This window comes from Capsicum annuum, unplaced genomic scaffold (assembly GCF_002878395.1).
Source record: "Capsicum annuum cultivar UCD-10X-F1 unplaced genomic scaffold, UCD10Xv1.1 ctg80710, whole genome shotgun sequence".
NCBI lineage: Eukaryota > Viridiplantae > Streptophyta > Magnoliopsida > Solanales > Solanaceae > Capsicum > Capsicum annuum.
The window spans coordinates 112,248-127,031 of NW_025891373.1; the positions used below are offsets into that span (position 1 = coordinate 112,248).

A 14,784-nucleotide genomic window follows, 5' to 3' on the forward strand; every position below is an offset into this window, starting at 1 on the left:
ACTAGGATTGTGTTCCCCTTGGCTTTTCAACTCCATGGGCTTATCATGCTTTGTTGAACCAACCCGATACTTTCCACGCAGAATCAATAAGTTATGTACCTTGTACATATATTGGACGATCAGAAGGATTTCCTCATGTTTTACACCCAAGAATCAAGTTTGACATCATGAGCGCAATAATCCAACTTTTGAATCTAAAGGGTATGCTTGTAGGTCTGCCTATGGATAATACAAACTTACACCTGGCCAATTTCATCAAGATCTATAGTTCGTATACAAATCCAGGGGTGAATTAGGAAGAACTCAGACTGAGGTTTTTCCCCTTCTCACTTATAGGAGAAGCATCTTTTTGGTTAGGGAAACTACCAAGAGGCTCTATCACTACATGGAATAAGTTGCACAATCAATTATTTAATAGGTTCTTTCCTCCATTAAGGATATTGCATCTTAAGAACGAGATTTATAATTTCAAGAAGCTATAGTCAGAGTCAATGTATAAGGCATGGTTCAGGTCCAAGAAGTAGCTGAGTATGGTGCCCAACCATTGATTGTCAGGGACAAACTTACTAGAGATATTTTACTGAGCCCTAACCATTATCTCTAGAGCCATGGTAGACACCATATCTGGAGGAGCTTTTATAATATTACGCTGGGAGGCAGCTTCAAAGATGTTAGATCAGATCTCTCTCACAAACCGAGGTTGAAAAACTCAAGAGGCTGAGAGGGGATCTAGAACTTATGCTATTAGTGACTCCTACGATTTGAAAGTAGTTGATGACACAGTAGTACGAGAGATTTCATTGCTAAGAGCTGATCTTGGGGTACTATCAGAACAGCTGGCAGAAGTGACTTTCGAGAAAGTAGATGCAGTAGCAATACATAGGTCAGCTTTCAAAGCTTACGAGTTAGAATTGGAGGAGAAAGCAAATTATCTAGATTGTCAGTTAGCGAGTTTTTGAGCCCAACGGAAAGGGAACTAAGGTCAAAACTACTATGAAAAAGACAAAGATCATAGCAAAGAGTGCGATTGCGATAGGACAAAAAAGTATGACTATAGAGATAAGGGAGATAGGTATATTCCATCTGGCAGACAAGATACAAAATCTAGAATAGAAGAGATGTTGGCTAAGATAGTAGAGGGTTAGGAAAATCAAGAGATCAGCCTTAAGGAGATTAAGGCCATCATTTCAGGATTAACCTAGAAGGTTGAGTCATATGCCACTTTTATCAAGTAGTTGAAACACCATTTTGGGTAGATGTCAACAACTCTAAATCAAAGGCAGCCAGGTACCCTTTTGAGAAACACGGTGCAAAATTCAAAAAATCATAGTCATGTACTTTCTATTACCACAAGGAGTGGTATCACCACTATGTATGCCGTACGACATGTTGTAGAAACTGCTGATGATGAGACACTTTTTATTGAGTCTGAGAAGGTAACAGGTGATAAAGGTAAAGATGTTGAAGACAAAGGTAAGGGTCCAGTCATTAAGCATGAAATTAGACAAATTCTGACACCACCAAAACCAAAGAAATCTTTGGAAACCAACTCAAACTCTTAGCACGAAATAAGTGAAAGAGGTGAAGGTCTCCTAAAAATGCCCTACAGCCTCCCAAAGATAACTAGCGGATGTCTTTATTCCAATCAGTGGGACTCTCCTAGACACTTGTTCTTATACCAATAATACTGGTGAACCTAGCACTCTGATACCAATTTGTCATGACCTAATTTCTGAGTCATGATTACACCTACTTAATTCCACCTGTAAGTAAGCCAAGTCATAACTCGAAGCTTTGAGTAATGGGATAATTTGGTGGGAAAATTGCATAAATGCAAGAATTTGCAAGAAAAGATTTACAATAATAAATTAGGTAAATAATAATAGTACTAAAACGGAGGATAAATGAGATAACATTAACATTCCACGACCTAGTTGATATGATAATAACAAGGAAAGGCACAAAACATACACCAAAATAGTCCACAAGTTTAAGAGAATCGAGCACCTTTTGAGTGACCCCTCTCAGATTCAAGAACAACAACAAGAACACAAAGTATTGTGGTGTATAACACCTAATTTCCAGCGATCCACAAACTATATTATCAACACAATATGAGAACAACAATATTACATCAACAAGAAACTCATGGGTTACACTAACAGCAATAAGAATTTCGAAACTTACAACAATAATACAAGCTAGATAGTTAGACCAAATGAAGGGACAATCTTAAGAATCTAAGAATTGTAAGACTCTTGGACCCTTAACACTACCCACGACACAAACCTAAATCTAAAGTTGACACAAGAGAGACGTTACCTCCTCTAAACATCAACGTATCAAGCCAACGATACAACATAAGTGATATCCAAACTTAGGTAGCCCTAGTTATAGATTGGTGGCTTTTCCAAGCCCTACAACTAAGGGGTGTTACACTCCTCACACTAGAGAGAGTTTGCCTTACATCAATAAAAAACTAAGTCCTAAAAACCCTATCTTGTTCTATTTATATTACATTACAAAAGAAGATAAATAACTACACTGCCCTTAATGAGAAGGGTGGCCATGGAGTGCATTTTGGGCAAAAGAGAAGTGACTAGAATGCCCTCAATGAAGATGGACCAAAATCCGTAAGCTATTAAGTGTCCAAAACCGTGAATCCTCAAGTCTTCAATGCTCCAAGCAATCTTTCACTCATGGCCTTGATGAATGGTATGCTCAATGGTAGGCTCAAAATGGGTCTTCTTTGCATATTCTTGTGCCCTCGGGGTGACCAAATCTTGATCCTTTAAGTAATGGTCTCCAATCATGTCTTCAAAAATTAGGGTGGCCATTTGACTTGTATCATCCTCCCCTTCTTGAAAAGGATTCGATGTCGAATCTAAACCTTACAAGAACGAAGAGAAGACAAACAAGCACCACATCCTCATGACATGAGGGTTAGATTTAGTACAATAAACAACATCAACATGCCAATGAGGTACACACTTGAGATATAGACACACATCCTTGACTAAATCATGAGGGGCTTAGCAAAAATATTACAAAGGGGGTGGTGCCCTAATTCAAAGTAAAGTCCACGTAACACATATAGCAATATCACTCAAAAAAGTGGACCGACCAACAACTATCCATCCTTCACACCCTAAGAAGTTACCCAGGTCAAATGGAAGATGTAACCAAGGAATTAGGTCTTGGCCACTCTCATTCTCCCCTAGGGTGACATCCTCAAGGTTAAGCAAGCCTTTCTATCACCATTGGAAATATCATGCACAAAAAGAGGTTGAGAAAGGTATTCTACAAGCCAACTTCAAAAAAAGGGTTCTTATGTATGTACTTACTACTAGTTTCAAAATCTCCCCTAGGAATATGCCAAATATAAGAAACACTTAAAGAAGAAGTAGATAGAATTTACAATCACACATCACCTTCTCTTAAAATGAGCAATCCTCACTTAGACACAAACCACCACGGGTAGCCAAGGGGTCACAAGAAAAACTATCTTTACCAAGACAATCATAATTCGGGTTTCCTAAACAATCAAGCATATCAAGGTCTTTTCCATCCGATTGATCATTGTCCACATTCTCACTAGTTGTTGGCAACTTATATACCAATGTAGACTCACCTTGTTTTTCACAAAGGTCAACTAGTATGTGAATACTCTCATCACTTGGTAATAGAACCTTAGTCAAGTTATAAGTGCTAGCACTAGATGGACACAAATCATTCTCACGCGGAGAATCAATTTCGTCATCTAAAGGATCAACTAGTGCTTGCATATCTACAATAAGAGTTTGGTCCTCATGCGACCTAACAATACCAAGAGTATCACAAAAGTGAGACTCAAGAACCTCTACACTTGGTAAAGCCGCAACTACACCCACTTGGCTCCTACTAGCCACAACACAACATTTCAAGTCTATAAAAGTGTAAGGAATAACATTTTTACCTTGTAGCTCACATGAGCTACGACCTTCCTCTTGAAGTGTGTTCGGGCAGCCGACTTACACCCTTTGACCTACCATATGATCCAACCTTTCATTTTCCATAGCTAGGTCTAGGGACATAGTGTTAAGGTAGGCCAAAATGACATTGGTGGCATTGTTGTCCATGGGTTGAGAGGTTGAAGCCGCGGGTTCCCTTGCAATTGTTCCTAAAAAAAAAGAACAAGCCTACAAAGTAAAACACAAGTTAGTGTGAAACAACCTCACCATACTCTAACACACTTGATTGTCTTACACTTGGATTCACAAGTGTTGCAAGTCATCTTGTAGTTCATGATGAGTCGAGGGGTAAGTCTACTCCTTGGTCGGAATAGATTCTTTGTTTGAAGAATCGAGTAAAGTAATGTCCAAACTTGAACTAAGAAGTACTACGATTTTAAAAATGACAAAAGCACAAAAGAAACGTAGACACAAATAATGGATTTAAAGGACTAATTGACAATCTACTAGGAGTTTACTAGTTTGTTAATTAGTTCTAGGATCAACTAATGAAACCAACAATCAACAATTAGAAACTAGAAAATCAAAATTTGAGCTTAATATTAATGGTGAACAGTAATTAGGGTGACATGACAGCATGCAATTGGTCTCGGTCCCACACAACTTTAGTCACAAATTTGAACTTTTAATATTCACACAATTTGGAATGGAAGACAATTGGTTTTAGAGGGAAAGTAAAAGTCTTGTTGTCTTTTTCAACTTTCCAAACTCAAAAAGGTGAGATTTGACTTTACAAGTCCCACAAAACAAGGTCCCTCAATTTATGGAGAAGTAGTTGTCAAGTCTAGGAAGTGATGTGTGCAAGTCTTCTCACAAACAACTTTACAACTTTTGTCTTTCAACTTTTTGGATCTATTTTGCACTTTATGTGGGTTAAGATATGAGAATAGGTGAAGAACAATATGAACATAACAACAATTTTTTTAAGAACTACAACAACATCACCATACGGCCAACTCAAGTTCACATCAACAATGTAACCATTTTTAAGCTCAACATTAGATCTAGACACCTTTGTGTTAGTGAGAAAGAATCCAACACAAGAAACACACTAGAAAAACAAAATTTCTATGAGATCTAGTCACAAACTCTTGGCCAAAACAACAACAACAATGTCTACATCTCTTGGCCAAGAACACAAACACAAGAACACTTCTTATTTTTTTCTAACAAGCAAGCGCAAGATTTGATCTTGTGAGAACAAAATCAAACTATGCTTTGATACCAAATGATACGATAATAACACGGAAAGGCACAAAACATACACCAAAATAGTCCACAAGTTCAAGAGAACCGAGGACCCTCTGAGTGACCCCTCTCGGATTCAAGAACAACAACAAGAACACAAAGTATTATGGTGTTTAACACCTAATTTCCAGTGATCCACAAACTATAGTATCAACATAATATGAGAACAACAATATTACATCAACAAGAAACTCACGGGTTACACTAACAACAACAAAAAATCTGAAATATACGACAATAATACAAGATAGATAGTTAGACCAAATGAAGGGACAATCTTAAGAACCTAAGAATTGTGAGACTCTTGGACCCTTAACACTACCCACGACACAAAACTAACTCTACCATTGACACAAGAGGGACATTACCTCCTCTAAACACTAACTTATAAAGCCAATAATGTAACAAAAGTGATATCCACACTTGGGCAACCCAAGTTACTGATTGGTGGCTTTTCCAAGCCCTGCAACAAAGGTGTGTTACACTCCTCACACTAGAGAGAGTTTGTCTTACATCAATAAACAACTAAGTCCTGAAAACCCAATCTTGTTCTATTTATATTACATTACAAAAGATAAATAACTACACTACCCTTAATGAGAGGGGTCTCCATAGAGTGCATTTTAGGCAATGTGAAGTTACTAAAATGCCCTTAATAAAGATGGCCCAAAACCCATGAGCTATTAAGTGTCCAAAACCATGAATCCTCAAATCTTCAATGCTTCAAGCAATCTTCCACTCATGGCCTTGATGAATGGTGTGCTCAATGGTAGGCTCAAAATGGGTCTTCCTTGCATATTCTCGTGCCCTGGGGGTGACCAATTTTTGATCCTTTAAGTGATGGTTTCCAATCATGTCTTCAAAAATTAGGGTGTTCATTTGACTTGTATCACTAGTAGTGTTGGTAAAAAAGCCACTAAAAAAGATTATGAGTAATGTAATAGTCTATGTACATCAGTCTTGCATAATAAAAGACTAATCAAAGGTAGAAGAAAGAGAAAAGGTCAACTCCAACTCTGAGAGCTCACCCTGTCTACAAACTCTATGCATCACAATCATAGCATTAGTGGTGGCTACCCTACTCAAATCAACAACAAAAAGATACAAAAGTATAGTATAAGTACCAAAGCCATGGGTACTCAGTAGGCATCATCGGCTGACTGAGCTAAATCATAATATAAGTATAATAAGCTAACTTAGGGTAAAAGGGAAAACCTTGAATAAAGTATTATAATAAATAAATAAAATAAAACAATAACATAAAAGAACACATAGACATCACTATGAAATTGGCATCCATAAGCCTGTAAATGAAAAAAGAGTAAATTACCCAATGTGAGACCTATAAGCCCGAGGGTGCAATAAAAGAAAATTAGTAACTAGCATTATACTAAATAAACACAATTCAAGCCAAAATAGAGAATCCTTCCACACTATAAACCTCAAACTAGAACTAATTCTATAACCGTCATAAGCAACCCCTCAATGTCGGACTTGAATTGGAACTCATATAATAAAATGTCAAAATTGAACTAAAACTATTATAATCAAACAACAGACCTGAACCAAAATTCATACCATGAATAATTCCATAATTGAACCGGTCTTAAGATCATAAATTGTCAAACTTAAATCGAAACAAGTGTCAACTCTCAAGTTTTATCTAGCAAAAGTATCATGTAACCAACCTCTTCAAGCTCCTAAATATACAATCTAAAGTATATCATTAACCAACCTCTTCAAGATCCTAAATATACAATCTAAAGGATACAATACACCTATAATTTTACAAAAAGCTAATAATAGTCTTGGCCTTAGGTAGGGCAAAGGGCCCACTTTTGATCCCCGAAATCCATTCTAAGGCAAGTTCTACCTCAGACTAAGTCAAAGAATCTAAATTCACTTCTAGATATTAAATAAGCCACATTTAGTCTTAGGATAACAATTCTACCCTAAGCATGAGCAACTAAGTCATTTACGTTTAGTTTAAGGTTATTTAATAGGCTAGAAGTCCCTAATTATACTAATTACGCCTCCAAACCCTAATTTCTACCCCGTATATATAATATCATCATAAATATAATACAATTTAGTTAAATCTATGAGAAGGTAAACCTAGCCTACCTAGACGCCAAAGAAAGCCCAAAAATCTGCTAAGTTGGTGATTTTTCCTTTCGAGAAACTTCCGACATAATGCCACCCTCTCAAAATCATAATCTACTCATCAATACAAGAACAATGGTACCTATACTTAATTTTGTTATTTGGGTACGAAATTGCATTGTAATCCCATTTGGGGATTGCTTGTGAAATCATACTTTTGAAACCATCAATGCGTACCTCAATGCTTAAGGAACATTTACCCTCTAGAATGGGTAAATTCCATGCTCAAATGGTGCTTAAATTAAACCACCAATGTTCTAGAGATTTTGGGAAATAATTAAGAATCTAACTATAAAGTTAATGAAAACTTACCAAGAATTGAGAGAATAAACAAGTATTTCAAGCTCACGAACACCCCAAAATCGCTATTGATGTTTCTTCCATGTTTTACATGTTCTAGGGTTTCCCACACTTAAACTTGTATAAAAATGGGAGAAAATTGGACAAAGTGAGGTAATTTAATGGCTCCCAGGTGACGCTAAAGAGATACCCACACTTACCTGGAATGTCGCTAAAAAGGTTTTCACTTTAGCAACTAACTTGACACTAAAACAACTCACTGGGATGGTCAGGCCACTAAAGCGGCCTCCACTAAAGAGCCCAAAGGGCCACTTTAGATAATGCACTAGCTGAGTATACCGGTGTGAGACTTACAATTTTTCTAAGTCTCTACCCTCCCCCCCCCCCCCCCCAACTCCCCCCCCCCCAGGATTCATCAAGAATCCCATATATGTCACTACAAAAAATGGGTCAAATTATGGAGGTTAATTTTAAAGTTTGCAGGGGTTTTAAGCCCCCGTAAATTGCAAGTTCGGATGTTCCCAAAACCCCCACAATACGAGCTATCATAAATAATTTGTGGCAATTTTTTCTGGCTACCATAATTAATTTGTGGCGGTTATTTTATGACAGTTTAAAACCTCCACAATTTTTATTTAAAAATTATAGCTGTTTAAAACCTGCTCAATTTTTATTTTTTAATTCAGTGGGACCTATTAATTTTCAATAACAAATTATAAATTCTAATTTTAGCTCAAATTTAACTATTCCTTTAGGCATAACCTACAATCCAATATTTATTCAATTCATATATCATTAACACAACATGACTAATAAAACATTGTAATTCACAAGCATATCAAAAATACATTAAACTTTAAAAATAAATTTTCAACATTAGCATCTTCAAACTCCAGATTTTCAGTATTAACTAGTATCTTCAAACTCCAAAATCAAACATAACCACAAAACATTCTATATTCTAAGATTCGCTCCAACCACACAATTACATTATTATAATTGAATATCCAAGATAATTTGCAATGAAATCAACGACTGTTATTAGGATCACTATCATCACATGGTCTCCTTGAATCCATGAGAAAAATGGGTCCACTAGCCGCATCACTTTGCTACATAAAAATGCAAAGTATAAAAATCAATCAGATAAACTTTCAGTCCTTGTTATAAAATATTTACATCTGCGTACAACTAAAAACATCATCGATATTTCGGTTTAACAAAAATAGAAAACCGATTCTTCAGACAATATCATCACAATCTTCCTATTAAACCTGATTCTGGTTCATATGTAAAATTGATTCATAGCAGTTGTATTTGGGTCACATCATTTGAGATTTAATAGTTAATATTTGACTTGTGAGCATGAAAGTAGTATAGTGAAACAATAAAGATCCACCAAAAAATTGAAAAGTTAGCTTGATGTATAGAAAATCATTTCAAAAGTTATATAATTTGGAAAATGAATCTATCCATCCAAGGAGAAAAATAATGACCAAATAAATATCACTAGTCACAACTAAAATGCAGAATGGACAGAATAACTCAAATCAAGGGATAGCTAGACAAATTGAAGGAGAATAAAAGAGAACTCTCAGCAAAACTCTTATTCTTACAAAATATAGCACACAACAGACAACTTGTGATAGACCTCCTGCACTTCCAGTTACTCCTCTCAATAAACTATCTGGATGGAATCAATTACCAAAGCTCACAGTGAAAGAGTTTGGGCCTTTTCCAACATATCCCGATGAAAGAAAACAATATAGAACACAGCATAAACATATCAGATACATGCACTCTAATCATCTGCTAAGAATTTATCTAGTTCTGCAACCTTCAAGTAATCTAGGTTATTCATTGAACAAATATGCAAATGACCTAGCCTTTGCAAGAGAAATGAAGTACAAAAACCAATATAAAGATATCTTTTATCATTGGCACAGTTAAACAGCCTATATTTGATTAAGTGATCCTTTCTTCATCTGCAGCGGTTACACATTATTGGGAATGATTAGTCACTATTTTAGAGCAAAACCTATTTTCAAGAAAATATTGTTGTATCAACTTAGAAAACCTTATTCTTTTTCATCTTTAAAGCCAAACTTATATTTCAACTTATAAAGCTTCAAAGGGACAATCAACGAAAAGGACCTCATGTTATAATCAATCATGAAAACTTAAGCCAAGAGGAAACATTATGCAACATTTATATGCAAACCTATTTTTCTGAGACTGTTTTCTCAAACCAGCTTTATTCATTCATTAGATTGATAACCTCTCATAATTTTTTAAAGATAAGAGTCCTTCATTTAGGAAATCATAACCAGTTGTACCGACTAATTCTGGTCGTAGTTGTCCCACCACAAGCCAATTTAAGATTATTAGTTAAAAATTAACAACTACTTAAAAAGGTCAAACATACCACCAAAACAAGAAAGTTCATGAGTATTGAATGATATCAAAGAGTTAACCTCAATATCTATACTTGCATACAAGAATATTTCATTCGTCCCGATACTCATCCGATCAGCTCTATTCCCAAATTCCTCAACACTCTGCCATGAAGATGATTCAAGACAATAAGATACCAATATTTTCCATGAACACAAAATTGAATACGAGGAAAAAACTTATTTAAACAAGAAAGCTAGGATATAAATTTGGAAAATTTACAAGCTGACAATGTTTTATCCAAATTTTGTTTCATGCATTACAAAGGCCAAAACACAAAGTATCTGTACTCAAAAAGAGTGTATGGTATAACAATAAGGAGACAAGAACCCTCCTACTCCAGGTAACTCTTCAAGAATTCTGAAAAGTAACTATTTCACTTATTATGTCTGATTTCATAAAACGAAACCTTGGAGAAACGGTAAAGTTGTTTTTGTGTGAACTATAGATCATGCCTTACTAGTACTTGTGTTAGAGTAGGCTGTCTATATCAACACCATTGTACTATGTGCACCTTCCTCAGACCCTACAAGAACGTGGGATGCTTCGTGCATCAGTTTGTATTCATCGCTCTAAGTTACATTTTTAATCATTCTTACTGAATAGATTGCTGGACATAAGGATCTTCTGGAGGGAGACCCTCACCTGAAATGACTCAGACTGTGATTCCTATACCATGACCTTAATCGTGTTTCAAGCCTACACTCTTAAGCATATAGGTGATCCAAACTACCAACGTCAAGTTGAGGCCCCATATTTCCAAGGAATACATGGAATCGAAGTCAACTACTAAATTAGTAACTTTGAACCCAACAAGCGAATATGCTCCTGGCTTGGAGGACATGCTTATCTTGACCATGAAAGGTATTTCTGCTGGAATGCAAAACACAAGCTAAACACAAAGAACCGCACTTCAATGGAATTAAGTGAGCCCTACGAAATTAACTCATGTTAGGTTGTCGAAGCTAAAAGAAAAATCTAAAGAACAAAAGAAAGAATACACCATCGATATAGAAGTACCTTCATATCACCAGTTCCAGGAAAAAACTTATCCCCATACTTGTGGAAACTAACGGTCATAACCCTGCAAAAAGTCTAATATTAGAAACTTGAGATTCCAGCGACTTTTTAATATTTTAGATGCACTAATTTTTGTAGATATGTATTTGTGTTAAAACACATCAAGAGGAAAACTGCAGTTTCTGCACCTAAATAGCAGGTTCTGGAGGTACTAGAAAAGTGCTCAATAGATAACGTTCTCGTACCGGTGGTTCGTCTAGTGGGCAAGCAACTACTTCACCTTTAAAGACGATAGAATTAACACCTGTTGTACATAGGAAAAAAGGGAAAGTTTCTAATAAGTTTGTACCTGATAAACTTATTATGACCAATCAGATCTGGGTAGACCCAAGAAAGACAATAGTTGAGAGTAAGAAGAGCGTAAGGAGAAGCAGGGGTTGCTCCATATTTGAGAAAAGGGAAGAGATTGTTTAGTGGGTTCTCAAAGATATCAATAGTTGACTTGTCAAATCCCATGGAAGACCATGTAATTAATTATCTCAATTGATCAATCAGACCCAATCTAGGAATTGCTCATGAACATTCCATTTCATATATTATAGTTATCATATATCTTAGTGATAACAACTAAAATATAAGAATTTAAGTTCATTTTTGGAAAGATAAAGATACATCAGGCTTATATAAAAGAAGATTACCATCACATACACTAACAGTCTCAATGGCATAAGCTTAAAAATAGGTATGTACTCCTATACACTTATATATAGAAAAGCTTATAATAAAAAATTGTTAAGACGCTGCTATGGACTTGGAAAAGGCACCATCAGAACATAAATATTATTTGAAAACTTTCAATTATTTACTCAGAGATGTAGATAAAAATTATATAGTTAGAATCAGCATAGGAAAATGCCAAAGAGAGAATTTGATGCAAATGTTTGGATTGCATACTGGTTACTACACAATTAAAATATGATAATACAGTATCAGATCAGAAAAATGGATAAGAAAAATATCTGTAAAGTTTACAAATAATTAATGCCTATTGATGAGAATTCAAGAATTTTTAAATCTTTGAGGCCTATGCAAGTACTAAACTGCCGCTAAAAAAATATTCTGGATGTTAGTTGATGGGATGTAGCACAAGTTTTTTCCATTTTTTGGATAGTTGTCTGAAATTGATATTTTATGGATGCATAATTGTGTATCTTCCAAGAAAGTTCAAGTTGAGAAAAAAACTAAAAGAAGTGCAGAACACTAGTCTAAGTTTTACCTACCAACAACATAATATTTTTGAATTACCAGCCACTTAAAATATGATCAAAGGTAAGTAACCTTCTCGAGTAGGTTAAATTGCACTAATTGTGTGAAAAATCATTAAAGTTGTCATATATGTTACTAAATCCTTTGAACAACAAATGATCAAAAATAGCTATGTGAAATCGACAATGTACTAGCCTAATGTATCATAGGTTGAGTTACTCTGGTATGTTTACCAACTATGTTCCTCGGACTCTCCAAAAATATTATCGTACCTGTGTCGGATCCTTCAAAAATGCTATCTTTGGAGTATCCAATATACACCCATCTATATTTTTAAAGAGTTCGAGAAATATAGTCTACCAATACACTTGGGCTTGCAAGGAGAATGTTTCCCAGAAAAACTACGATAAAAGTTCTTATACTAGCACTAACATTTAAAGCTCAGCATAATAGAAAGAATGAAGGTCAGATTTCAGATCCTATAACGACAACATGGTAAGGGAAGGAGAAGCTATGAAGGACTTATAATTTGAAAGGGATTTGTAGGACCTAGAAGTAAAAGAATTCCAAAACCCTCTTGATGGAACTAGATATATGGCAATGGAAGGGGCATAGCAATTGGTTGTTCACTCGTCATTCTATTATAGCTTATAGAGAAGGGAGGCTATGGGGCTTCCCTCATGTATCTTTACAGGTCACAAGACCATCAAGAAAAGTATGTCTCTTATTAAGGCAACAAGTGAAACTATCCTACAGCTGAGAACCTGAGAATAGGTAACAAAGTTCATAACAATGGGCTACATCCAACGATGTGCCCTAGTAGTCAATGAGTTGAGAACCATGAGGTAATAGGTTCAATTTCAAATGGAGGCCAAAAAACACTAGGCAGTGTTTTCCCATCTATCCAAGCACATCTAAGTTATCATTCTTTTGTGAGTTTCATGCCACCACTATTAGCATTCCCTTTTCCTAAATTTTCCTACCTGAACTATCACCATACCAACCATACCAACAATTCAACTGTGAATTATCAGCATACCAACTATTTGACATGAACTACATATCAACATACCATCTACTTGACAAGAACTATACATCAACATACCATTTATTCTATAGGAACTATGTATAAACATACCATCTATTGGACAGGAACTATATATCAACACACCTATTCAACGGGAACTATATATCACCGTACAAATTTTTTTTTAAGAAAGGTAACAATTAGTTCTATATATCCACAGGTATATTACATCAAATGTGTAGTCCCCCTCCAAAAGTGTTGAATATCACCATACGAAATAATCAACAAGAACTAAATATCAATACACAAACTAATCTATACATCAACATACGAACCAATCAACAGGAACTATACATCAACATACGAACTAATCAACAAGAACAATATATAACTAATCCAACTATTCAATAGGAACTGTGTATCACCATAACATCTATTCTACATGAACAATATCTCACCCTGCCATCTATTCAATAATATCTCACGCTAAAATCAAAATAAAATTTTGGTCAATCAATTTGGGGATTTAGTACCCGCAACAAATGCACTAGAAACCCCTTTTCCTACTATACTCGAAAACCCCTTTCCTACTTAGATTTGATTTTGGTCAGCAAAGAAAAATACCCAATAAAATTTCACATCTTTTTCCTTTCTCAAGAATTTCCCTATCATTTTCAAGATTGCAAAAATCAAGAAATAGTACTAAAAACTCCTTAAAAAAGAAAATCAATAAAAGGAATTTCCAAGTGACAAAAAAAGAAAATAGGTATGGAAACTTACTGAGAATAAGAGGAATGAGAGTACTGAGCAGCTGTTTAGGAATTTCAAAAATTAAAATGAGGTGTTTTGGGGGAAATTAAAATGAGGGATTCTTTTTGGCAGTACACGCTATTTTTTGGATGGATATAAATTTTAGCATAAGTTTTTAACCCCCGCATTTTGATATAATTTTACAAGAGTTAAAATACTCCTACAGTTAGACCTATTTTTTGTAGTGTATAAATAAACTATACTACACTATCAAATTTGATGTTTCATACTCAATAGTGCATTCAAAATTTTCATTCTAGGTAATTTCAGTGAAAAATGGGCCCTACACATAAGTTCTATTTTTCTTAATTTTCAGGCAATAGCTCAAAATCAGTTTGAAAGTTTTGAGACCCGAACCAAAGGTTCCCCAACCTAAAGTCAATGTTTTGGAGATATTGGAACTATCAGAAATGACATACGAGATCGTTTTGCTAAAGTTTTTGCCTGGTAGACTATTATTACCAATAAAGACTTCAAAACAAGAAA

The 14,784-nt window shown here is 35.2% G+C and overlaps 1 protein-coding gene across 3 annotated transcripts; it reads right to left on the minus strand.

The window, feature by feature from the left end:
- Positions 1-8,570: 8,570 nt before the first annotated feature.
- On the minus strand, positions 8,571-14,421 carry LOC124895226 (type-1 histone deacetylase 1-like). 3 transcript variants are annotated; one of them, XR_007051600.1, is made up of 5 exons: positions 14,269-14,421; positions 11,384-11,499; positions 11,196-11,259; positions 10,196-10,279; positions 8,571-8,833 (listed from the first exon to the last, which is right to left on the minus strand). XR_007051600.1 is itself a non-coding variant. In XM_047405673.1 (4 exons), the coding sequence occupies exons 2-4, from the start codon at positions 11,253-11,255 to the stop codon at positions 8,750-8,752; spliced, it is 228 nt and encodes a 75-aa protein (XP_047261629.1). In that variant the 5' UTR covers positions 11,256-11,259; positions 14,269-14,421; the 3' UTR covers positions 8,571-8,749. The 3 variants fall into 3 exon arrangements, 1 of the variants encoding a protein (XP_047261629.1); XR_007051599.1 differs by having other exon boundaries at positions 11,441-11,499; positions 14,269-14,419; XM_047405673.1 differs by lacking the exon at positions 11,384-11,499.
- Between the last annotated feature and the right edge of the window lie 363 nt (positions 14,422-14,784).